We start from the raw sequence: 26,157 nt of genomic DNA, 5'->3' as shown, positions 1-26,157 counted from the left end.
GTGGCTCAACCCCAGGCCAGCCAGCCACCAAATAGCCCGCCCCTTGGAACTTTGCCCAATGAGAGGTCTCTGCTGGACTCCAGCCCGTGTGTGTGTTTGTGTGTGTGTGTGTGTGTGTGTGTGTGGCCCCGCCTCCTTTGTCAGAGTCCCCGCCCCCATGATATCAGGGGTGCTATAGCTTTCCCCCATTGGCGGGCAGGAAGGGTCTGGTCCCGCCCCTCATGGCCCTGCTTTGGGCGGGTCCTGGGTTTGAATCCTGCCCTGGACCATCTGGGAGAAGTCGAGGGGAGGGTCTGGGTTTCTGCAGATCCAATGGGTGGTTTTGCAATAAAGGCACCGCGGAGCCCTTTCTGCTTTCTGCTTGGGTCGTGGGATGGAGGAAGGGCAATGAGAGGGTGTTGGAGGGCCCAACGGGTATGGCCACTGGAGGAGGCCAATGGGGGGAGGGGAGAATGGGGAACAGCTGTCCTACTGTCAATAAGAATCCTATATAATAAAAGCCTAATATGCTAAGTGTCTGACCGTTCCACCATTCAACCAGTCGCTATGACATGCACTGACCACCAGGGGGCAGACGCTCTGATCAGTAGGTTAGCTTGCTGCTGGGGTCCAGCCAATGGGGATGGGCAAGACAAGCCAGACACGCCTTGGAGCCCTCCCACAGCCCCTCCCCAGGCCCCCATCGTGTACTGGTGAGGTCCCTCGGCCTGGCCTGGGCTCTCTCCCAATCCAGGACCCCTCGGGGGGTGTTGGAGAGCTGGTGTCAGCGGATTTCCGCAGGCCAGGTCGAGGGACCCCACTGGTGCACGAATCTGTGCACCGGACCTCTAGTAATAAATTAATTTCCCCTGAGCCCATCCTAGGTCATGCCTGAAGTGTGTCCCCATCAGCCCTATTGCAGCAAGCCTCCTGGGTTCTGCTCAGGCTGGTCCGGGCGCCCCCAGGGGAAGGGGAAACCAGGTCACGGTGCCTCCCAAACCTGCCTTCCCAGGCCAGACAGCTCAGGGGACAGCGGGCAGGGCTGATCTATCCTCAGGTGCCTGACCAAGAAGACTTGTTTTTCTTCTATTCGGGGTTATTGGCGGCAGCAGCAGCAGCCCCCCTCCCCCCTCAGTCCCAAAGTCCGGGCCCCAAGCCCTCTCATCCTTGTATGCAGGATCCAGACATCCTCCCCCTCCTCATTCAGACCCAGGAGGCTAGGCCCCCAGCCCCGGCCTCGCCCAGACCCAGACGTCTGAGCCTCCAGTCCTTTCTGTTTCTGACCCAGGAGTCACAGCACTGAGCTCCTCTCCCTGGCCTCTGGCCCCGAGAATCCAGCCCCTCCTCCCTGGAGAATTTCCCCTCAGCCCCTCAGCCCGCAGCCCCCCCTCCCTCCAGCCCAGGGTGCTCTGTCAGCTCAGGGCGGGAGGAGGCGGAGCAGGAGGCGGGGAGTCCCAGTTAAAAGGCTCCAGGTCCCTGGACCAGGCAGAGTGAGCTCCTGGGGCCTCTTCCTCTGGGTCAGAATCAGTAGGTGGCCCCGCCCCCTGGCCTCTCAGAGCCTGGCACCTGGACCCGGGCCCCTCCTCCTTCAGGCCCAGGACTTGAACCCCAGATCCCCTCCTCCTTCCAGCCCCGGGAATCTGAGCCCCGAGGAGCCCGGGATACTACCTCCCTTCTCCCTGGGAACCTAAAAATCCAGACCCACCGCCCCCTCTCTCCTCAGATTCAGGAATCGGGGGCCCCACCCCCTTCTAAGACCCAGGTTCTGGGTCCCAGCCTTTTCCTCCCACAGGACCCAGAAGAACAGCTCTGGATGCTCTGCTCCCCTGGACCCCCCATCCCAGGAACCTACTAGGATTTCAGGCTCCCCTCTCCTCCTGTCTCAGCCCAGGCTCTCCCTCCCCCAGGCCTCAGCATGGGACGCCCACCGCCTGCTGCCATGTGCACCTGGATCTTCCTGCTCTTGCTGCTGGAAGCCTGTGCAGGTGAGGAGGGCCGGACGGCACCGGTGGTGAGTGTGCGCCTGTGTGCACGCCGTGGTGGCTGTGTGGGTGCCTGTGGCGGGTGAGGGAGGTGTGAGGTGTGTGATCGCATGTGGGGGCTTCAGGGGCTGGCTTTGGTGGGGGCGGGCGGAGGCATGGCTCTGGGGACAGCAGGTAGGAGAGTCAGGGGATGCTGCAAATCTGCATGAGCACACCTAGCTCGCGGGGCTGCTTGCCGAGGGGTGCAGATACCCACGGGAGAGTAGGAGCATGTGGGAGCATGTGCAAGTGTGTGATGACTCAGGGGCTTCCATTGTTATCGTGGTAATTAGCTAGTTAACTTTATTTTTTAATGTTTTTTAATTTAATTAATTGATTTATTTTTATTGGTTTCAAGAGAGGAAGGGAGAGAAAGAAAAAAGCATCAATGATGAAAGAGAATCATTGATCAGCTGCCTCTTCCACGCCCCCTACTGGGGATGGAGCCCGCAACCCGGGCATGTGCCCTTGACCGGAATTGAATCTGGGACCCTTCAGTCCACAGGCTGACGCTCTATCCACTGAGCCAAACCAGCCAGGGCCAGCTAGTTAATATTAACAAAGAAAGCAAAGGGAATTCAGACATCGTTAAGCATGGTCACCTGGGAAGGTTCACCAGGAAGCTACAACTTCCACAGTATTGCTCCTCCAAGCGGACTCACACCGCTCCGTCCCCCATCCCGAGGTTGGGGGTGGAAAGGGCGAGTTAAACCAGTGAAGTCAGGATGGCATATGGAAGGCGCTTGTCTGTCAGTCTCACCTGGGAAATGCTGGAGTGTCTAGGGCAGCAGTTCTCAACCTGTGGGTCGCGACCCCTTTGGGGGTCGAACGACCCTTTCACAGCGGTTGCCTAAGACCATCGGAAAACACATATATAATTACATATTGTTTTTGTGATGAATCACGATGCTTTCATGATGTTCAATTTGTCACACTGAAATTGGGGGTCACCACAGCATAGGAGCTGTATTAAAGGGTCGCGGCATTAGGGAGGTTGAGAACCGCTGGTCTAGGGGGTGGCCCCATCAGAAGCTCCTGGAATCTTGGAAAGTTAATAGGTCAGTTTGAAGAAGCTCCTGGTTAAAATCCCCCGACAAAGAGTCCCTTCTCTCCTGCTCTCTTTAGCTCCACGACCCCACTGGCAGCTGCCTGCCCGGCTTCTCCCTGCAGAGCCAGGTGGACCTCGCACGCAGGACGCTGGCCTGGGCAGGACGCTCACCTGGAGCAGAAGCCAGGGACAGTGGCCTTTATTCTGGTCCTGCTGAAGATGAGACCGGATGTGTTCCGTGGTGGGATGGAGGGAAATGGGACATGGGGAAAGCAGGGGTTTGTTCCCACACCCATAAGCATCGCTCTCCTCCTGTGCCCGTCTCGGGAAACTCTTTTCCTGGAGACATAGCAAGAACTCCACCGCCCCCAATAACACAATGCGTGTCCGTGTGATTCCATGTGGTGCATGTGCAAGCCGGGAGCCCCACACGGGAGGGTGTGTGGACGCGGGAGGAGACAGGCAGAGAACCTGGGTGTGTCCCTTTGAACCCACAGCGGTTTTCCTGCCCTCCTCCTCCCTCATCCTCCCCCCTACACTGCCCCAGGGGTGGCGATCCACCCCTCTCCCTCCTGCTGCAGGGCACTGGAGGGCACAGGAGAGCAAGGTGCTGGGGGCCAGGGGCTCAAGGCCCATTCGCAGCCTGGGAAGGCGGCTTTGTTCCAGGGCATTCAGCTGTCATGTCAGGGTATCTTCATAGATGTCACAACTGGGTCCTCACAGGAGCCCACTGTAAAAAATAAAAATAAAAAAATTGTGGGTGGCCCTGGCTGGTGTGGCTCGGGTGGTTGAGCGGGGTGCCATGCACCAAAAGGTCACCAGTTCAATTCCCATCAGGATGCAGGTCCAGGTTTTGGGCTGCATCCCCAGTAGGGGGCGTGCAGGAGGCAGCTGGTTGATGTTTCTCTCTCTTTCCCTCTCCTTTCCTTTCTCTCTAAAAATCAACAAAAATATGTATTTAAAAACCTAGCTGGTTTGGCTCAATGGATAGAGCGTCGGTCTGTGGACTGAAAGGGTCCCAGGTTCGATTCTGGTCAAGGGCACATGCCCGGGTTGCAGGCTCGATCCCCAGTGGGGGGCGTGCAGGAGGCAGCCGATCAATGATTCTCTCTTATCATTGATGTTTCTATCTCTCCCTCCCTCCCTCCCTCCTTTCCTCCCTCCCTCCCTCTTGCTTCCTCTCTGAAATCAATAAAAATATGTTTTAAAAAAACAAAAACCTGAATGGATGCTTGGCCTGAGGTGGGTTTGGCCTAAGGAAAGAGGGGGCTGGATTTTCACATCAGGGAAGAGAAACTGGGGACTGAGTTTCTAAGAGAGGAGGCTTGGGGGCCTGGGTCTGAGGGAGGAGGCTTGGGGGCCTGGGTCTGAGGGAGGAGGGGCTGGGGGCCTGGACCCCTGGGTCTGAGGGAGGAGGGGCTGGGGCCTGGACTCCTGGGTCAGAGGGAGGAGGGGCTGGGGGCCTGGGCTCCTGGGTCTGAGGGAGGAGGGGCTGGGGGCCTGGGCTCCTGGGTCTGAGGGAGGAGGGGCTGGGGGCCTGGGCTCCTGGGTCTGAGGGAGGAGGGGCTGGGGGCCTGGACTCCTGGGTCTGAGGGAGGAGGGGCTGGGGGCCTGGGCTCCTGGGTCTGAGGGAGGAGGGGCTGGGGGCCTGGGCTCCTGGGTCTGAGGGAGGAGGGGCTGGGGGCCTGGGCTCCTGGGTCTGAGGGAGGAGGGAGCTGGGGGCCTGGGCTCCTGGGTCTGAGGGAGGAGGGGCTGCGGGCCGGGACCCCTGGGTCTGAGGGAGGAGGGGCTGGGGGCCTGGGTCTGAGGGAGGAGGGGCTGGGGGCCTGGGGCCTGGGATGGGAACAGTCTGGGTGTCTGGACTCCTGGTCCTGGAGCTTTGGGGCTGGACCCCGGGAGAACCTGGTGTTTCCTCACTTTAGTGAAATACAACAAGGGCCTGAGCTGCTCCAGGGTCAGCATCCTGAGCCCCAGGGAGTGTGAGGTCTTCTACCCCGGCGTCCTCACCAACAACATGCTGTGCGCGGGCCTGGACCAGGGCCAGGACCCCTGCCAGGTAGGGCCTGCCCGGGGAGGGCCTCTGGCCGGTGGGAGTGGGCAGAGGGAGGTGACGGGGGAGCAGAGGGTCCACCCTTGTCCCCACCCCCCCAGCCACCCAGCCACACAGCATCCCCCCGCCCAACCCTCTCCCACCCCTACCTCGGCCTCATCCCTGCCAACAGAACTTGGTCCAAACCTATATGCCAATCTCATGAGTTTATTGGAGTCAAAATGTTGAGGACTTGCCCGGCAGCGAGATCTCCAGGGATTGAGAAAAAAACAGCACAAAAGACCTGTCTGCCTCTGTAACGATAATATCTAGTTTCCAATAAGCTTATCTAAATACTCTATTAACCAGTTAACTGCCGCTCGTCCAACACAGAAACCATCCCCGCACATCAAGATGTTTTGAATTGAAATTTTTTAAAAAATCAATTCGCAATGAATATTATAAAAATAAGTATATTACTCACACTACGGGTGTCCTTGAATATTTTCCGTTGAAAATATTCTCATGGGAAAAAAAAAAAAAAGATGTTAAAGCATCTACAGACGCTTGTGGCGTACAAGGGGTTAAAATGCAAATTCTGAGGAATGAATCTCACCTAAGCCGATCAGTTTAACTCCAGTCACCTGTGGTATACTGACTCTGTAAATTTTACTGAATGCCTGTCTCCATTAAAATAACTCTCTTAAGCCCGGCCAGCGTGGCTCAGTGGTTGAGCATCGACCTATCAACCAGGAGGTCACGGTTCAAATTCCCGGTCAGGGCACGTGCCCAGGGTTGCAGGCTCCATCCTCAGTGCAAGCCATGCAGGAGGCAGTTGATCAATGATCCGCTCTCATCATTGATGTTTCCCTCCCTTCTGCTCTGAAATCCATGAAAATATTTTTCCAAAAAAATGTCAGGAAGTTTGCTAAGACATCATAAAATTCGTTTGTCAGCCGAGGGAATGCCAATGACTCATTTTTATGTTTTCTCTCTCCTAGCTCTCCTGAAGTCCTCGCTGGACATTCTCCAGGACCCGTTTAAGGGATGTGGGACTTTGGAAACGGAGGCATGTCATTTCCACAGGTAAATATCACTCCTTATCCTGAGCCAGCCTCAGCAGGCTCTTTTTCTGAACACGTCGCAAGTACCACAGCCCCACCAGCAGTGGACGAATCCCACCCACGTAGTCCTCCGATAACATCATGATCTGCAAACAGCTCCTGGGGACAACGTGTGTGGCTCTGTGTCCTGGGGAGAAAAGCGCAGGGCAGTCCCCCATCCTACCCCCTCACACACCCCAGAGCCGAGGGGAGCATCACAGGGCCCACCCCCCTCGGAAGTTCCTTGAAGCATCACGGCACCTCTTCCTCCTTCCCTCCTCCCACTGTGTCCCTTGTCTGGGCCCACCCAACACCAGTTGGTCCTGTACAGCAGGAGCCGGGCTGGCTCTGAGTCACCCGGTACCAGCTGGCCTTCCTGGGGCCACTGGAACCCAAGAGACGTCACCCTGTCTCCGCCCCAGCCTCTAAGGCCAGAGGAACTCTCCTCTCCTCTGTTGTTACATCCCCACAAAGAAGCCCGCTGACATGTAGGGCAAATGGTTCAGTTTGCTTGTGAAATCCAACGGCATCCCTTCACCCACCAAAAGCTGCAGTCGCAAGCTCACCGCGTCTCCATGCTCAGCCCTCACCCAACGCCCATAACCCAAGGCCAGCTCCATCCTCCAGACCCCACTCCCGAAACGGCTTTGGGATTTTGCTTGGAACACGCGGGAAGAAGGGTTCATTTCCTCTCTCGGGAACTGTCTCCGTGTAAATATTCCTGTGCCAGGAGTGGGACTGGGGAGGTGTGGGGCGATGATACGGAGTCCAGGCGAAGTCAGCAAATGTTCTTGCACCTCCACTTAGCCTGGCGTTTGGAGCGGAAACGTAAGCCGACCCTGTGAGCAACAGAAATTCTCCATCCAGCACAGGCTGTTCTTGTGTCAGTTTGTTGAGCGTTTATTGGATGGCAGGCCGGGTGCTGGGCTGGGAACAGAGCGGTGACCACATGGTCGCTGCCCCCACAGATGACTGGTGCACAGTCCCTGGCACGGACTCCTCCCTGCTCCCATCAGCACACCCAGGAAACCATCATGAAGCATCAGCTGAGTCTGTTATGGGAGGATCGGAAGCAAAGTGGGCGGGGACTTGAACACTTGATTCATTTCCAAAGGCCATTCACCCGTTTCTTTAGTCATGTCTCCAGAGTTCATGGAATCCTGTCCTACTTCAGTTCCCCGGGGTGACTGGGCCCTACCCCCATGGAGCTGCTACGCAGGTCAGGGAGACAGGCAGATCTTACATTCTGGGCATGCAGGTCTTCACGCCAAGGTGCCTTCCTCAGAGGCCCTCCAGGATTGCCCTGGCTAAAGGGGTTCCCCTCAAGTCACCAATCTATTGCTGTGTTTATTTTTAATTTATTTTTTTTGGAGCACTTGTCATAGCAGAAACTATCTCATTTATTTGTTTACTCCCAAATGATCTGTCCCCTTCCTCCTCCCACCCAGTCCATGAGGGCAAGGAGTCTCATTTATTCACTTGTGTTTTTCTAAGCACCTAGTCAGTACCTGGTACACAGAAGCCACTCAATAATACATTTCTTTAAAATATTTTTTATTGATTTTAGAGAGGAAAGGAGAGAGAGAGAGAGAGAGAGAGAGAGAGAGAGAGAGAGAGAGAAACATCAAGGATGAGAGAGAAACATTGATTGGCTGCCTCCTGCACACCCTGCCCTAGGTATCAAGCCTGCAACCTGGGCATGTGACCTGACCAGAATTGAACCGTGACCTCCTGGTTCATAGGTTGACACTCAAGCACTGAGCAACACCGGCTGGGCAATACACTGTTGAAATAAAAAAAACTAATAATAACATAAATCGGTCAATGCTGTCAGAGAAAAAGGTACAGTGTGCCCTGAGGAGGGGCCAAGGTCTCTTCTGTTTTTTAAAAAATATATTGTTATTGATTTCAGAGAGGAAGGAAGAAGGAGAGACTGATAGAAACATCAATGATGGGGATCATTAATTGGCTGCCTCCTGCACCCCCCCCCCCTCGAATGGGGATCAAGCCTGCAACCTGGGCACATGCCCTAACCAGGAATCAAACCGTGACCTTCTGGTTCATAGGTCAATGCTCAACTACTGAGCAACACTGGCCAGGCAATATATATATTGGCCAGGAATATATATCCTATATAATAAAGAGCTAATATGCAAATGGTCATCGCGTTATCACACTGTCACGCCGCCACGGCTCAAACAACACTGGGGAGAGAGGAAGGGGGACCAGCCAGGCACAAATGAGCTCCTGAGAGAGGAATGGGGACCAGCTAGGCTGTGGCCTGGGAGAGGGACAAGTCATCCGCCCCACGCTCCCGGGTGCCAGTGGCTGCGTCTGCACCTGCGACCTGGGAGAGGGACAAGCCACACACTCCGTGGTCCCAGGTGCCAGCGCCTGCACCTATGGCCCAGGAGAGGGACAAGGCCCGTCCTGAGGTCCCAGGCCCCAGCACCTACGGCTGTGGCCCAGGTGCAGCTACCTGCCCAATGGTCCCCTGCAGCTGCGGCTGGCCCGGGCAAAGCTGGCACAGGTCCTGGGTGCCTGCAGCCATCCAGAGGAAGGGAAGCCCAGGTCCTGGGTGCCTGCGACCGGCTGGAGGGCGGCATCCTGGGTCATGGGTGTAGGGCAAGGCAGAGGTGGTTAGGGGCAATCAGACCAGCAGGGGAGCAGTTAGGGGCTATCAGGCAGTCAGGCAGGTGAGCAGTTAGGAGTCAGCAGTCCCGGATTGCGAGAGGCAGTTGGACATCCCCCGAGGGGTCCTAGATTGCAGAGGGTGCAGGCCGGGCTGAGGGACCTCCCCCCGCCCCCCCCCCCCCCGCACGAATTTCATGCACTGGGCCTCTAATATATATATACATACACACACACACACACACACACACACACACACACACACACACGGTTGATTTCAGAGAGGAAGGAACAGGGAGAGATAGAAATATCAATGATGAGAATCATTGATCAGCTGCTTCCTGCACGCCCCCTACTGGGCATGGAGCCCACAACCTGCGTGTGTGCCCTGACCAGGAATTGAACCATGACCTCCTGGTTCCTAGGTTGATGCTCAACCACTGACCCACGCTGGCCAGGTGGCAAGGTCTCTCCTTAAAGGAATCAGGGATGTCTTCTCAGATGAGGAGGCATTGCATGGGTTGCTGTTTTCTTTAATCCTCACTCTAGGATAAGTTTTTCTTGACTTTAGAGAGAGAGGAAGGGAGAGAAACATTGATGTGAGAGAGAAACATCAATTTGTTGCCGCCTCTAAACGCCCCGACCTGCGATTAAACCCAAAACCCAACCATGTGTCCATATGGGGAATTGAACAGGCAACCTTTCGGTGTATGGGATGAAGCGCCAACCAACGGAGCCACCCAGCTAGGGCTGCATGGGGTTTTAAAGGATAAGGAGGCGTTCACCAGTTCTGGAAGGAAATGTATATCTATAACTTATTGTGTGACACTGACGGCTCTACCTTAATTCCCATCCCCACTTCCTGTGAAATTGAGATGAAAAAGACTTTTGTGAGAAGTAAATGAGATAGTATACATCAGCGGTTCTCAACCTGTGGGTCGCGACCCCTTTGGTGGTCGAAAGGCCCTTTCACAGGGGTCGCCTAAGACCATCCTGCATATCAGATATTTACATGACGATTCATCACAGTAGCAACATGACAGTGATGAAGTAGCAACGAAAATAATTGTATAGTTGGGTCACAACATGAGGAACTGTATTGAAAGGGCCAGAAGGTTGAGAACCACTGGTATACATGCAATGCTTACCTAACGGCCAGGTACAGAGTACACAGTCCATAAAGGCAGCTGTCAAGATGCTCTTAAAGCAGTTAGTATGACTCTTAGCACGTAGTGGGTACTCAGTCCTTAGTCTCCAGACGTGCTCATCTGGAGAGGGAGCTAAGACAACTGCAGTCCTGGGAGCAGTGAGGGCTCTGTAGGAGACGGACAGACACAGGTGTGTAATACTCACAATGTGCCAGACACCATCCTCACAAATGTGAATCAACCCCCCTACAACCTCAGCGAAGAGAGGGCCAGGGACCTGTTCAAGTTCACACACCCAGTGATTGCCAGCATTAAGATTCAGATCCAGGTTGTCCAGGTCTAGAATTCATGCTCCAGACGGCTACGTCCTTGTGAGGACATGCAAAGGGAACCCAGACCAATTTGTCAACCAGGCTCGTGGCAGGTGGAAGAGGTGGTGAGTGCTCAGGGGAGGAAAAGAGGGACTCCGCCAGGAGAAATCACAGAAGACTCCCTGTAGGAGGTGGTATTCAGGTTGGGTCTTGAAGGATGAGTAGGAGTTCACTAGGAAAAGAAGGATATTGAGAAAGACATTCACTCATTCAATTAACATATCCAGGAATCGAGCCTGAACTGGATGATTCTGGGGAAGCAGTGATTAATCAGACCTGGGCTTGGCCCTTCCTGGGCTGCCCATCAGATGTTGAAAGAGAGGAAGAGAGGCAACAAGAATGGGGTGATGGGAAGGACAACAGAAGGGAGGACATGGATGAGAAAACAAAAGACAAGAGAATGTTCTCTGCCCTCAGCCAAGATCTGGGGATAATAAGAGAAAGGGAAAAGTGCTGGTTTCAGGCAGGTGGGCCACCGGGGGCCTCCTGGTGTGAGGATGTGAGGAAGGGAGTAGGTGATGGCAAGTGTGTGTGAATCCCGTTGGGACCGTATTTCTCAAACATCTTTGTGGTCTCTGCTTCTTTCAGTCTGAGTCAGAGTCTCTCTCTCTCTCTCTCTCTCTCTCTCTCTCTCTCTCTCTCTCTCCCTCTCTCTCTCTCTCTCTCTCTCTGGATCTTCCTGTGTCTCTATCTCCCTCTCCCTTTGATTTCTTTTTCTTTCCCCACCTCAGCCACATCCCGTCTTCTTCTTGCCTCTGAGTCCTGCTGCTTCTCCCGCCTGCAGCCTGATTTCTGTGCAGGATTCCTGTTCATTGGTCATTCAAGACTCCAGAGCCCGCCTTAGGGATCTTCCTCCTCACCCTCGTCCTCCCTCAGGCCACTGACTGTCCTGCATGTAGATCTGGTACCTGGAGGTCATGGGGAACAAGGGCTCCCCCTCTTTGGAGATGCCCAGGAGGATTCTATGTCCTCGGCCCCCTTCCCCATGTAGTCAAGCCCTGGCCCAGCAGGCAGTCAGCTCTTTCTAACAGGGGATCCCCCTGGATGGCTCCCTCTCCAGGCATCCAGGCCAGGCCTCAGGGCTTCCTCCTCCCCCAGTGACATTTCCCAACCCCAATTAATCACAGGGTGGCCCGAGGGAGGAGGAAGGAGATGGCATGGTGAACCATAAAGAAGCAGGGACACCAGAGCCAGATGCCAGGACCCAGGCGCCCAGAGGTCATGCAGCTGGGATTTGTGTGTGCTCTGCTTTCTCTCCTGGCAGGTGAGGCTCCTGCCATCCTCCCTGTCTATCCCGCGGACCCTCTAGGGCCCCAGCAGCCCCTCCACGTTGCCCTTCATGCCCCCAGCCTTCAGCTCCTGCCCTCCAGGCGTCTCTGCCTCTCCCCCCAGCCCTCCCACCTTGCTCTTCACTGACCCCCCTCTGCCTCCCACCTGCCCGCAGGGAACAGCTGGGCAGACACCAGAGCCATTGGGGCTCAGGAATGCCACCCCAACTCGCAGCCCTGGCAGGCAGGCCTCTTCTTCCGCACGCACCTATTCTGCGGGGCGACCCTCATCAGTGACCGCTGGCTGCTCACAGCTGCCCACTGCTACAAGCCGTGAGTGACCGCTCTGGGGAGGAGGCGATGTGTGAGGAAAGAGTGAGGTGGACAAAGGCTCTGGAAGAGGAGGGAGGGAGCTGTGGGGCCAGAAGGGACGAGCCTCTATTTCTCTTCTCAGAGGTTCAACTCAAAATTACAAATTTGTCAACTTTTCCTAATTCTAGAGTTTTTAATCATCTGGTTCTAAGAGTCTATGATTGGAAATTTATGCCCTTAGAATCCTCGACTCTGACCCAGGGTAATCCAGAACTGTAGACTCCTAAAATCTTGGATCCACGAGATTCTACAGGAGCCTCAGAGAATTCTAGAATCTTAGAAGTCCAGAGCAGTGCTGACAATGAAATATAACACCAGCCATTTAAATCTAACATTTCTAGTAGACATGTTGCAAAAGAAAAACAAGAAGATTTCATTTTAATAATGGATTTAACTTTAAATATTATTTTGACATGTAATCAATGTTTAAATATCTACAAATGTCATTGTTTATTCTTTTGTGTGTGTGTGTGTGTGTGTGTGTGTGTGTATGTGTGTGTAAGCCTTTGAAACCGTACGTGGATTTTGCATGTCTGACACATCTCAATTGGAACTAGTTGTACTGGACAGAGCAATATTAAAATCTTAGATTCAGAGTCTTCTGTCTGGATTAATCAAATATAGACACTCATAGTCCTAGAATAATACTGTGGTATGTAACGTTCAGAATCTTGAACCAAGAAAATTCTAGAAGGTTTCTCTTCATAAACATCTAGAATTTGTTGGATTTAATATGGCAGAATGCTATGATTCCAGATTCTTAAAATCCCCACACTTTTCATTCAGAGAAGTCTAGGGTCTCCAACTATTTGAACCCTAGATTTTCAAATTTCCAGTCAAAGCTTTGTAGAATTCTGGAATGATAACAATCTTGTGCGATTGCTTCAAAATATTAGAAATTTAGACTTGTTATGTCCTAGATTTAATTCTGATAATTTTTAAAAAATATATATATATTATTGACTTTTCACAGAGAGGAAGAGAGAGGGATAGAGAGAAACATCGATGAGAGAGAAACATCGATCAGCTGCCTCCTGCACACCTCCCACTGGGGATGTGCCCGCAACCAAGGCACATGCCCCTGGCCGGAATCAAACCTGGGACCCTTCATTCCGCAGGCCGACGCTCCATCCACTGAGCCAAACCGGTCAGGGCAATTCTGATAATTTTTAAAACCGAGAATATTTGATCTAGAGAAATCTAGAACAGTACAATTTGGGATTCATGACATTCTAGAACATGAGCCTCATAGAAATCTAGAATTTGTGGGTTCCTAGGATGTTAGAATCCTAGAGTTTTAGATTCTGAGCATTCTAATGGCATCATATAGAATCTCCCTGAGGCAGAAATCCTCTTTGCCCATCTCTGGAATGGAGCTGTCCACTCTGTTCGGATGCTCTTCAGGAATGAAGCACAGGTATTGTTTACAGGATGCTGTGTGGGAATGTCCCATCATGCATTGCTCCATGATGGGGCCTCTTGCAGCTCAAGGCCTGCACACCAGGCTAGATTTCAGCTCCAGACACAGAGCAGGAGAAGCAAAGAGGGGTGGGGGTGGAAGGGATGAAGGGGCAAGTATGAGTGTGAGTGGGGAAAGGGCTGGTTGCAGAGGCAAGACCGTGACAGAGAGACACAGAGAGAGAAATAACCTCACGCTCCTCGAACCCGGCGTTCTCCGGGATCGGCCTGGCCCCTCCTGTGAGAGGTCGGAGGTTTTGCAATGGGATGGATATGTAGAGCCCCCAGAACGTCGCCAGCTGACCAGGCCATGGACCCAGAGCAGAACAAGGGAACGAGAAACACAGCAAGAAGGCGCAAGGTTACACCTCAGGGGGAAACGTACTGGAGGGTTAGCCATAGGGCAGATCGGAAAAGCCTGAGGCCACAGCTGACTCCCGAGTTGGGGATTTTCCATATCCTATCCACCTCCTGCGAACACACTGGAAGGCACAAACAGCCACTCCTCACAGAAGCCACCAGACCTGCGGGGGCAGGGGTGGGGCTGTTTCTGTGCTGTAGGTGGAGCCCCCATGTGCGTACCTAGTTCCAGGGGACACAGGTCACCAACAAGGCAGCAGGTGGGGCAATGACGAAGGCGGACCCGTTGGCACGGACCTGGGGAAGGGTGTGAGCTTTGGAGGAGAGTTACAAATGCCCAGGCAGACAAAGGGATGGAGTGGGGAGCAGAGGCCCAGAGAGGGTGTGCGCCTGGCTTAAAATCACACAGCACTCTCGGGTCGCACATACGATGGGGACCCAGAGAGGATACGGAGCGTGTGGAGAGTCACCTAACACCGTGGTGGACACGGATTCTGACCCCTGAGGTCTGTCCCTGCAGGTATCTGTGGGTCCGCCTCGGGGAGCACCACCTCTGGAAATGGGAGGGCCCAGAGCAGCTGTTCCGGGTCACGGACTTCTTCCCCCACCCTGGGTTCAACCAGGACCTTAGAGCCCAAGACCACAATAATGACATCATGCTGATCCGTCTGCCCAGGAAGGCACGCCTGGGGCCTGCCGTGCAGCCCCTCAACGTCAGCGAGACCTGCGTCTCCCCTGGTACCCAGTGCCTCATCTCAGGCTGGGGGGCCGTGTCCAGCCCCATAGGTACAGCCTTGCCCATGACACACTCCCTTAATCTCACGCTGAGGGTCTAAATCCCTCCTCCTTCTCTGTCTCTGCCTTTTCATGTCTATCCTCTATCTATTGATCTATCCCTCCACCCGTATATTCCAGCAAATCTAAGATGCTATAAATTATAAGGCGTATCATTATTGCACCTCATATTATTTATTCTCATATTATTGAGAATGGTGGGGGGTTCCATTGACCCTTGTGAGATACCATTTACTGGAACTCACCTCCTGATTTCGGGGTGTTTAAATGTGAAAAAATATATGTATCTTAGAATCCAAATAAAGCCTTCTATTCTCAGAGTCAGAAATCAAAGACCTACTAGCCAAATTTGGCTTCCCACATCTTCCCACATTAGTGCTGGTTTTCCAAGTGTCTTGAAAAATGATGTCTGAATTTGTTGCTGCCAACATCTAAAACCTGGGAGATTCTACACAACAGTCAGGGTTCTTACTCACATTCATTCCCACAAGAGCTACCAATATTGGAGAGAGTGCAGGTGGCCCCCTGCAGGCCAAACCACAACAGCCTCCTGTTTACCCACCAACCCCCTGGATGCACCTGAGTTTGCATCCATGTCTGTCATTTTTGCACATTACATACGTGGACATATGCATATTTATATCCATGTCTATCTCTATATGCGGTAACGCCCTCTATCTCTACCTCGTATCTCTACATCTTTATCTCTGTCAGTATCAACGACCATCTCCCCATAAATGTCTCCTCCCCTTTCACTCACAGCCTTCTCACCGGATATCTCTGGGCACATTTCTATTACTTCATGGCCTCCTCTGAGAATTTCTTTCCCCGTAAGAGGTTTCTAGCTCCTGGCATGGTCTCTATATTTTCTATGTAAATTATATATGTGCCTCTTCTTGTCTCTTGCCTTTCTGTGTCTCCCCCCCCCCACCCTCTCTGCATCTTTCTGTTTCTCTTTCTCCCTTTCTCCTTCTTCATATGCATCCATTTCCCTTCTATGCTATGATTCTGTCTCTTTGTCGCTGGCTTTGTTTCTGTCTTGGAGAATCTTATGCTGTGGTTCCAAGGATCCTCCTTAAGAAATGGAGGGGGAGCCCAGCCCCGTGCTTTAGTGGCTGAGCATCGACCTATGAACCAGGGGGTCACAGTTGGATTCCTGATCAGGGCATATGCCCAGGTTAGGGGCTCAATCCCCAGTAGGGGGCGTCCAGGATGCAGCCAATCAATGATTCTCTCTCATCATGGATGTTTTTATCTCTCTCTTCCTCTCTGAAATCAATTATATATATATATATATATAATTAGTGGCCAGTGCATGAAATTCATGCACGGGGGGGGGGGGGTGTCCCTCAGCCCAGCCTGCACCCTCACCAATCTGAGACCCCCCAGGGGATGTCTGACTGCCGGTTTAGGCCCTCTCTCAATCCGGGACCACTGGCTCCTAACTGCTCACCTGCTTGCCTGCCTGATCGCCCCTAACAACTCTGCCTGCCAGCCTGCTTGCCCCCAACTGTCCTCCCTGCCGGCCTGCTCACCCCCAACTGCCCCTCCCCCCTGCTGGCTTGATCACCCCCAACTACCCTCCCCTCCTGGTCTGATTGCCCCTAACCGCCTCTGCCTCGGCCCTGCCACCATGCCTTTGTCCAGAAGGGCATCCGGAAGGTCTCCTGGTCTAATTAGCATATTACCCTATTATTAGTATAGATTTTTTTTAAAAGAAATGGACAGGGAGGATGCTGAATGAGATGAGTAAAGCTGCTGATCCTCCTTCCCCAACAGTGGAGTACCCACTCACGCTGCAGTGCGCCAACATCAGCATCCTGGAGCCCAGACGCTGCCGGCTGGCATATCCCGGCCAAATCTCCAAGCGCATGCTCTGTGCCGGCCTGTGGGAGGGGGGCCGCGGCTCCTGCCAGGTGAGATCTACTCTGGGGAGGCGGTGGAGGATGGGGATCCTGCTACGACACTGAGGCCTGGGAGAGGACGGGCCAGCACCAGGATTTCTGGGCCTAAAAGAGGAGGGAACTGGGGTGGGGTGGGGGGTCTGGTTTCTAAGTCCTGGGGGAAGAGGGTGCTAGGGGCCCAGAATGCTAGGTCCCAGGGAGGGGTGAAGGCTGTGAGCTTTTCCTCCTGGGTCTGAGGGAGGAGGGCCTGGAGACCTGGATGTCTGGGTGTCAGGGGAGCGGAAACGGGGTGGTCTGTGTGATGTCATACTAGTCATGAGACGGGCCTAATCGTTTCTCTGCTCTTCTCCCACGCACAGGGCGACTCTGGGGGCCCCCTGGTTTGCCATGGGGCTCTGGCTGGTGTGGTGTCTGGGGGCTCCGAGCCCTGCTCCCGACCTCGGCGCCCCGCCGTCTATAGTAGCGTTTGCCACTACGTGCGCTGGATCAGAAAGACGATGGAGGAATACTGAGCCCTCGTGCCTTGGATGACGGAGGGCGGGGCACAGGGTAGCGGGGGTCCAGCCTCCATGGTCTCCACCCGTGCGCTCAGCTGTCCTGGAGAGGAGCCTTCTGGATAGTTAGGCTCCGCCCCCTCGGGATGGAGCAGGAAGACAGACACTTGCAGCCTCCTGGTTCCAGCTCTAAGACGTCAGCAAGAACTACCACCTTGTGCAACCGCGCCACCTGGTGGCTCAACCCCAGGATGGCAATAGCCCCACCCCTCGGAACTTTGCCCAATGAGAGGTGCCAGCCGGACTCCAGCCCGTGTGGCCCCGCCTTCTCCTTTGTCAGAGTCCCTGCCCCCATTGGCGAGCAGGAAAGATCTGGTCACGCCCCTTGAAGCCCTGCTTTGGGCGGGTCCTGGGTTTGAATCCTGCCCTGGACCATCTGGGTGAAGTCGAGGGGAGAGTCTGGGTTTCTTCAGATCCAATGGGTGGTTTTGCAATAAATGCATGGAGCCCTTTCTGCTTTCTGCTTGGGTCGTGGGATGGAGGAAGGGCACGGGATGGGCGGTGGAGCGCCGGTAGGGAACCGTCACGGGGTTAAAATTTCCCCGGGTCGGTCCTGCCTGAAGTCTGTCCCCATCAGCCCTATTGCAGCAAGCCTCTTGGGTTCTGTCAGGCTGGTCCGGTCGCCCCCAGGGGAAGGGGAAACCAGGTCACGGTGCCTCCCAAACCTGCCTGCCCAGATCCCACCCTCTCAGGGGACAGAGGGCGGGGCCGACCCGCCCTCAGGTGTCCTAACCAAGACTTGCCTGTCTTCTGTTGGGGGTTACTGGCAGCAGCCCCTCTTTCCTCTTCCCCCCCCCTCCCCGCTCAGTCCCAAAGTCCGGGCCCCAAGCCCTCTCATCCTGGTATGCAGGATCCAGACATCCTCCCCCTCCTCATGCAGACCCAGGAGGTTAGGCCCCCAGCCCCGGCCTCGCCCAGACCCAGACAGACGTCTGAGCCCTCAGTCCTTTCTGTTTCTGACCCAGGAGTCACAGCACTGAGCTCCTCTCCCTGGCCTCTGCACCCCGAGAATCCAGCCCCTCCTCCCTGGAGAATTTCCCCTCAGCCCCTCAGCCCGCAGCCCCCCCTCCCTCCAGCCCAGGGTGCTCTGTCAGCTCAGGGCGGGAGGAGGCGGAGCAGGAGGCGGGGAGTCCCAGTTAAAAGGCTCCAGGTCCCTGGACCAGGCAGAGTGAGCTCCTGGGGCCTCTTCCTCTGGGTCAGAATCAGTAGGTGGCCCCGCCTCCCGGCCTCTCAGAGCCTGGCACCTGGACCCGGGCCCCTCCTCCTTCAGGCCCAGGACTTGAACCCCAGATCCCCTCCTCCTTCCAGCCCCGGGAATCTGAGCCCCGAGGAGTCCGGGATACTAACTCCCTTCTCCCTGGGAACCTAAAAATCCAGACCCACCGCCCCCTCTCTCCTCAGATTCAGGAATCGGGGGCCCCACCCCCTTCTAAGACCCAGGTTCTGGGTCTCAGCCTTTTCCTCCCACAGGACCCAGAACAGCTCTGGATGCTCTGCTCCCCTGGACCCCCCATCCCAGGAACCTACTAGGATTTCAGGCTCCCCTCTCCTCCTGTCTCAGCCCAGGCTCTCCCTCCCCCAGGCCTCAGCATGGGACGCCCACCGCCTGCTGCCATGTGCACCTGGATCTTCCTGCTCTTGCTGCTGGAAGCCTGTGCAGGTGAGGAGGGCCGGACGGCACCGGTGGTGAGTGTGCGCCTGTGTGCACGCCGTGGTGGCTGTGTGGGTGCCTGTGGTGGGTGAGGGAGGTGTGAGGTGTGTGATCGCATGTGGGGGCTCTGGGGCTGGCTTTGGTGGGGGCATGGCTCTGGGGACAGCAGGTAGGAGAGTCAGGGGATGCTGCAAATCTGCATGAGCACACCTAGCTCGCGGGGCTGCTTGCCGAGGGCAGAAGACACACATGGGAGTGTAGGAGCATGTGGAAGCATGCTTGGGTGTGTGACTCTGTGTGATGACTCACGGAGTTCATTGAGTGTACGTGTGAATGTGTGCGGTGGTATGTGCCAGCCGGGAGCCCCACACGGGAGGGTGTGTGGACACAGGAGGGAGGCAAGCAGAGAACTTGGGGTGTGTCCCTTTGAACCCACAGTGGTTTTCCTACCCTCCTCCCTCATTCCCCTTCCACTGCCCCAGGGGTGGCGATTCAACCTCTCCCTCCTGCTGCAGGGCACTGCAGGGCACAGGAGAGCAAGGTGCTGGGGGGCCAGCCGTGCAAGCCCAACTCGCAGCCTTGGCAGACAGCCTTGTTCCAGGGGGACCAGCTGTTATGCGGGGGTGTCCTCATAGATGACAACTGGGTCCTCACGGCAGCCCATTGTAAAAAACCGTGAGTGGGTGCCTGGGGCAGAGGTGGGCTGGGCCTGGTGAAGGAGGGGGCTGTGTTTTACCTTGGGAAAGAGAGCTGGGTACCAGGCCTCTAAGGGAAGAGGTCTGAGAGAAGAGGGAGCTGGGAGCCTGGACGCCTGCATCCCAAAACTAATCCTCATCACTACAGGAGGTACACGGTCCGCTTGGGAGAGCACAGCCTGCAGAATAAGAGTGGGCCGGCACAGGAGAGGGCCGTGGCCCAGTCCATCCCACATCCCTGCTTCAGTGGCGACAGTGAGGACCACAACCACGACCTGATGCTCCTTCGACTACGTGAACCAGCATCCACAGGGCCCAGCGTGAAGCCCATCAACCTGACAGATCACTGCCCTCAAGATGGCCAGAAGTGCACCATCTCAGGCTGGGGCACTATTACCAGCCCCCAAGGTAATTGGAGTGGAGGAGGAGCTGGTGTTCCCAGTGGACCCCAAGCCACTAGGAAAACTTTACCCCTGGAGAGACATAAGAAAGGAAATGTGACTGTGGGGTTGCAATTCACAAGTGGTCCATGTTAGGAACTTCGAAGGCCAGAATATGAATAGGATTGGTGGGAGAAAGCATAGTAACACATTGCTTAGCAGGGCTCGAAAATATGGATGGATGGATGAATCCCTCTTTTATGATGGAGAGTAACGTGTTATGAGATCTTTGTTGTATAGGATTTTATATAATCTCATTAATAGACTTGGGATACAAAGGATTTACAATGGCCCAAGAAAGCAGATTTCTCAGCCCCTTTTCCCTCTTGAACCCAAGAATACTGGCCCAGGCTCTCGGCCTCACTCGTTTATCTAAACGAATGGATAGACTCTGAAGCTCCATAAGGGCTCATGTTATATCTATTTTTTTAATTGGGCATTCCTGGTGCTCAATACGTATTTGTCGGATGATCATGTGGATGAGTGAAAGAGGGAACAAATAACTCCCTCCTTCCAAAAGCTGTTGTGAAGATTAAACGAGATGAGAGCATATAGCTCCTGGCTGGTAGAGGTGCCTACGTTTCCCCACTCAAACCTACTGCTCAAAGGCGAATAAGAAAGACAAATTCCACTTACACTCATTAAAACGCAAACACTTGTGAGGATCTGACAGGCCCCACATGCTGGACGGGATGAGTCCCTGTCCTTATAGAGTTGCATGACAGGTGGGGGAAAATAGATAACATAGAACATGAAATATGAGAGTTGTGGCATAGTGAAATACCCTGGAAGGTAAGAGGATAGGGCAGTGATGGCGAACCTTTTGAGCTCGGCGTGTCAGCATTTTGAAAAACCCTAACTTAACTCTGGTGCCATGTCACACACAGAAATTTTTTGATATTTGCAATCATAGTAAAACAAAAACATATTTCTGATATTTATTTTATATATTTAAATGTCATTTAACAAAGAAAAATCAACCAAAAAAACGAGTTCACATGTCAGCTCTGACACACGTGTCATAGGTTCGCCATCACTGGGATAGGGAGTGATAGAGATGTGGTGTTTTATTTAAGATGGTCGGAGAAGGCGGGGGGGGGGGGAGGAGGAGGAGGAGGAGGAGGAAGAGGAGGAGGAGGAGGGGGAGGAGGAGGAAGGGGAGGAGGAGGAAGAGACGACGGAAATGGGAAGTACAATTCAGCTGAGATTGAGAACCTGGTGGCCTGGGGGTGGGAAGACTGGAGGGAGTGGGACAGATGTGTCACAAGAGGGCACCTCCAAATCCTCCTGTCCCAACTCTTAATTTGAACATGACTCAAGGCAAGAAACAAAAGATAGGATCCAATGGTCCGACACCAGGGGCCATGGCTCTATTGAAGATGGTGAGAAATGATGAGCCACAAGGAATGTGCCAGAAACTACCCCTGTTCCTCTCCCCACCCCCCGCCCCCTGCAGCTGTGGATGCAGAGGAAAGGTTAGATCCAGGCAGGCATGGAGGGCAAGGGTTGCTCTCTCTGGGAGCTTACAACCTGTACTCCCTCAGAGAACCTTCCGGATGCCCTCACCTGTGCAGAAGTCAAAATTGTGTCCCAGAAGAGGTGTGAAGACGCCTACCCTGGGAAAGTCACCGAGGCCATGATCTGTGCCGGAGACAGCGGTGGGGCTGACTCATGCCAGGTGAGTGACTTCCTAATCAACCAATCAAAACCCTCTGAATTAGCCAACCTGAAACCCCTTTCTTTCCCCCCCCCACCCCCTTTCTCTCCTGGTAGAGGCTGGAGGCACCGCAGTGGGGTGACCCCAAAGGCTCGTTCCCGTCTCTATAAGGTGGGAAGAAGATTCAGAGAAGGCCACACTCTCCCTGCAGGTCACACAGCACAGGGATCAGAAGCGTTGAGTAGTCGCTGTCGTTTTTATGGAAACCCCTGTCTGCAGGATGAGGATGAGGTTCAGGGAGGGGAAAGTTAAAGGGGGTGAGAGGATGTTTCCATGAAGGAGAGAGTCGGAGGCTACAGGGCGCACAACCTTCCGACGTTTGTGCAGACTCTGCCATCCACCAGCTAGTCAGCCACTTTGATTGGCTCCTGACTCCGTTTCTTAGCACAGCTGCCTGCTCCTGATTGGTTTCTTGGGGGAGTCATGCTCTCTTCTCAATTGGCCAGGGAAGGGTGCCATGGATTAGTCCTCCTTCAAAGACGCCCCATCCCCAAGATAACACGTCTTGGGATTTGCCACAGATGTTAACTCTCTCTTTTCCATTGGCTGCAACTCGTCTTCAGGGCTCTTCCTGGCTTTGTCCCCTGCATGGAAACCCCGCCCCCTTTGCCAATGATCGGACCCTGAAAACGATGCTCCACTGCAGTTCTTCCCCATTGGCTGGGAACACAGTCATTCCATCAGTGATCCTGCCCTGAAATCAGTTTCTGTGAATGGTTCTTAGAGAGGATGGTTTCTCCCCACAGACTCCTACAATTATTGGCATAGGTGCATGTGTGTGTGCATGTGTACAGGAACCCTGCTCTTTTTCATGTTTGGTAACTAGATTCAATAATCTGTTCACCAAAAGCCAGGAATGGAGAACACATCAGCTCAGTCCCCGATGTTTTCTCTTTAGATGGGACCCTTCAGAGCACTCTCTTCTCTCATTGCCCGGTGTTTCCCTCACCCCCCCCCCCCCCCCCGAGACAATTTGTCTGGTCCCTTGTATGTGGAAGACCCCACCCCACTCTCTTAACCTCTCACTCACCCTAGCCTGCTGGAGCTGACCAGCAGACCCTAAGCAACAGATGATTACTCTGACACACGTTTCTGTGAAAGAGAGGGCTAAGGGACTGCCTGGCTAAAGGAACCAAACAGCCCCATTTACCTGCCTCCTTAGGCTTTTACTGTAGTAACAGCTTGAACTAAACTTGACCTCTAGATCAGTAGTTCTCAACCTTCCGGCCCTTTAAATACAGTTCCTCATGTTGTGACCCAACCGTAAAATTATTTTCATTGCCACTTCATAACTGTAATGCTGCTACTATTATGAATCGTAATGTAAATATCTGATATGCAGGATGGTCTTAGGTGACCCCTGTGAAAGGGTCATTCGACTGCCAAAGGGGTCGTGACCCACAGGTTGAGAACTGCTGCTCTAGATACTATTAGCAGGGTAAGCATCCTTGAGAAAACACCTGCATCTGTAATGTCTTTAAAACAAGGACGTTTTGAAATCTAAACATAAAGATTCCAGTAAAACACCCAGGGGCTCAGACTTGTTTAGAAAAGTCAAGGCAGGGTCTACCACCCTCAGCAAGGTTCCCCTAGGTATCCGACCTTCCAGAGAATCCTTACAAACTTTCCAACCAAGTCCCGTGCTTCCCTACATCAGCCAGCAGTTGGAACCAGGGGACAATGCTCTTGTCCCCAGTGGCTGGGGGGGCCAATCATGCAGCAGAGCTGGTGCTAAATGCTGGGTACAGCTGGGTATCTTAGGTGAAACTCTCCCCCTACTCCCCTGCAGGGCGATTCCGGGGGCCCACTGGTGTGTGGTGGAGTTCTCCAAGGGATCACATCCTGGGGATCGGACCCCTGCGGGCAGCCCCAGAGGCCTGGTGTCTACACCAACCTCTGCCGCTACCTCGACTGGATCAAGAAGACCATGGGCAGCAGGAGATCAGCCTAGGACAAGCTTTGGATCCCTCAATAAACCAAAAACCATGGCCTGGCTCTTTGCCTGTCTTGCTTTGGCCCTGCTGGGAGTGTGGAGGGACAGGATCTGTGCACTATGGGAGGCTTGACAGGAGGTCTAGAGAGACCAGGACCCCAAGGCCACTCTGGCCATTACCACTGCCTGAAGAGACCCCGTTTTCCTGGAAAGAGTTGGAGGAAGGGGAGATTAATTTCAGGGGAGAGAAAACATGTAAGAATTTTTAAAAACCTTTATTGTATTACATATGTCCCCCTTTTTCCATTAACCCCCTCCAGCCCGCCCCAGTCCCTCACCACCGCACTATCTGTGGCCATGGGCCATACAAGGTTCTTGGTTGAATACTTCCCACCCATCCATCCTCCCCCACCTTTCCTCTGAGATTCTGCACTCTGTTCTATGCTTCTGTCTCTCTGGATCCACTCTGTTCATCTGTTTACTGTGTTACTTAGATTACACATATGAGCGAGATCATGTGATCCTTGTCTTTCTCTGATGAAGACTTGTAAGAATTTTCTAATATCCAATGGCATGGCCTGCCAAAGACGGACTTGAGAGGGTTTATGTTTCCTTTTCCTGAGCAGCTAATGTGTTCTTACCTGCCGAGGAGAGATTCTTCTTCCTCGCATTGTTAAAATTTTGAAATATGCAAAACAGGGTGCAGGAAGTATGTTGACAACTAAACATGCACTCGTGAACACCCATAAGGCACCACCCAGGTGAAGAAATAGGACACTGACAGCCCTGAGATGTCTGAGAGACCAATTCCCTCCCCCAGCTCCCCTCAGGAGAAATAGCACTCTTTCTCACAGCTTAGAGCTGCCCGGGGGTAACTGCTGTGGAAGAAGGGGGTGAGGCACATCATTGCTGGTGTCCAAGTTGAAGTGTGGGGAAGAGGAAATTTGGGGCAGTTCTTAGGAAAGATGTGTGTGGAGTGGGTAGTTGTTGTGAGGATATAATGTATTGCAACCAAGTGGAGACAGGCTCCCCTCTGCACCTCTCTCCTGGCTCTTCCAGGATGTTCTATGACTTTCTTGCTAACAACCTTTGGTGCTGCAAATCCCTTTTCTACTGCTTCTGCATTTTCAGTGTCTGCTCCCTCGTGCCTTTTCCCATTTCTCTCTCATTTTAACTTTTCAACTTCACCTTCAACCATCAACGGCTCCATTCTCCCAGAATTCTTTAAATTTTATTTATTCATTCATTCATTGAGAGAGAGAGAGAAACACCAGTTTGTTGCCCCACTATTTGTGCATTCATTGGTTGGTTCTTGTATGTGTCCTGACCAGGGGATTGAACCTGCAACCTTAGCATATAGGAAGAATGCTCTAACCAACTGAGCTAGCCCTCCAGGACTCCCAGGATTTCTCAGGACATATTTTCATAAAAGAAAATCCAACTGGTCCAGCTCAACTTTTCTCCTTCAGCCACATCATAGGTCCCTGAATGGCCAATGGTTTGACTGCATTCTGGTCAAGTGACCAACCCTATCCAATTACCACAGGGTGTTTGGAGTCAAGCTCTATGAGAGATGTGGATGAAGTGGTTTTCCCCAAGGGTTGTGAGATGTCTTGTATATAACAGTCTCCCTGAACTTCCATGAAAGTCCCTTCATGCCAGAAATCCGGAGGAAATCTTTCATGCCTGACACTAAGTCCCTGGTGCCACGAATGCGTATCTGGAGGGGCTACCCAAAGGTCATCTCAACATGAAGAATAGCCCAGACTTGGAAGCAGCCCAAATGTCCATCAGTAAATGAGTGGATAAAAAAGCTGTGGTACATTGACACAACAGAATACTGCTCAGCCCTAAGAAAAAAAGAAATCTTACACTTTTCTGCAGCATGGATAGACCCAGAGAGTATTATGCTAAGTGAAATAAGCCAGTCAAAGAAAGACAAGTACCATGATTTCACTTATATGTGGAATCTAAAGAACAAAATAAATGAACATAGTGGAGGCAGACTCATGGATACAGAGAACAGCCTGACAGTTGTCAGAGGGGAGGGGATTGGGGGCTGGTTAAGGGTGAAGGGATTAAGCAAGGGAAAAAAATAAAGACTCATGGGTGCAGACAACAGTATGGTGCCTACCAGAGAGAAGGGGGGAGGGGGGATAGAAGAGGAAAAAAGGGATAAATGGTGATGAAAGGAGACTTGACTTGGGGTGGTAAACATGCAATATGGATAACTTCCCTCTAGCGGAGAAGCTCTCTGAATCCTCAGACCCATTAGCTTTTATTTGATATATACCCTGATACTGGGAGGAGATGAACCCAACATTCCTCATCATTATCTTTTACCTGCATAACCTCAGTAAAATATTTATGTGCAGTTAACGAACTTGCATTACCTGTAAAAGAAACATGTACCTCTCCATTGTCCTTTGTATGTATCCAATCCTACAGATTTCCCCACTTTTAAAAAATTCAACAAAGAGGGATATCATAAGCCATTGGCAACAAATTCCACTCCTGGACTTGTATAAAGGAGCTGAGAGGCAGGACTAGAATACACATTTGACCTTTAGCAAAGCAAACAGGCATATCAAAGGTAAAGATTGGTAAACAGTAAAAGGATTAGCAGGTTAGGGCAGTGGTCAGCAAACTCATTAGTCAACAGAGCCAAATATCAACAGTA

The 26,157-nt window shown here is 53.2% G+C and overlaps 2 protein-coding genes across 2 annotated transcripts; both read left to right on the top strand.

Annotated features, from left to right (window-relative positions):
• Positions 1-11,482: 11,482 nt before the first annotated feature.
• On the top strand, positions 11,483-16,999 carry LOC308530311 (kallikrein-9-like; the record flags this gene model as incomplete). The annotated part of the gene is made up of 5 exons (XM_081106872.1): positions 11,483-11,594; positions 11,775-11,931; positions 14,309-14,574; positions 16,363-16,499; positions 16,847-16,999. The coding sequence occupies exons 1-5, from the start codon at positions 11,525-11,527 to the stop codon at positions 16,997-16,999; spliced, it is 783 nt and encodes a 260-aa protein (XP_080962998.1). The 5' UTR covers positions 11,483-11,524.
• A 1,632-nt stretch (positions 17,000-18,631) lies between these two features.
• On the top strand, positions 18,632-23,495 carry KLK8 (kallikrein related peptidase 8; the record flags this gene model as incomplete). Its single annotated transcript, XM_081108733.1, has 5 exons — positions 18,632-18,701; positions 19,175-19,367; positions 19,536-19,795; positions 21,372-21,505; positions 23,334-23,495. 5 exons carry the CDS (start codon positions 18,632-18,634, stop codon positions 23,493-23,495), a joined length of 819 nt encoding a protein of 272 aa, XP_080964859.1.
• Positions 23,496-26,157: the final 2,662 nt, after the last annotated feature.

This window comes from Myotis nattereri, assembly GCF_964212035.1.
Source record: "Myotis nattereri genome assembly, chromosome: 15".
Lineage (NCBI taxonomy): Eukaryota > Metazoa > Chordata > Mammalia > Chiroptera > Vespertilionidae > Myotis > Myotis nattereri.
The sequence above is the reverse complement of the archived record's forward strand: the minus strand, read 5'-3'. Positions and strand labels throughout refer to the sequence as shown.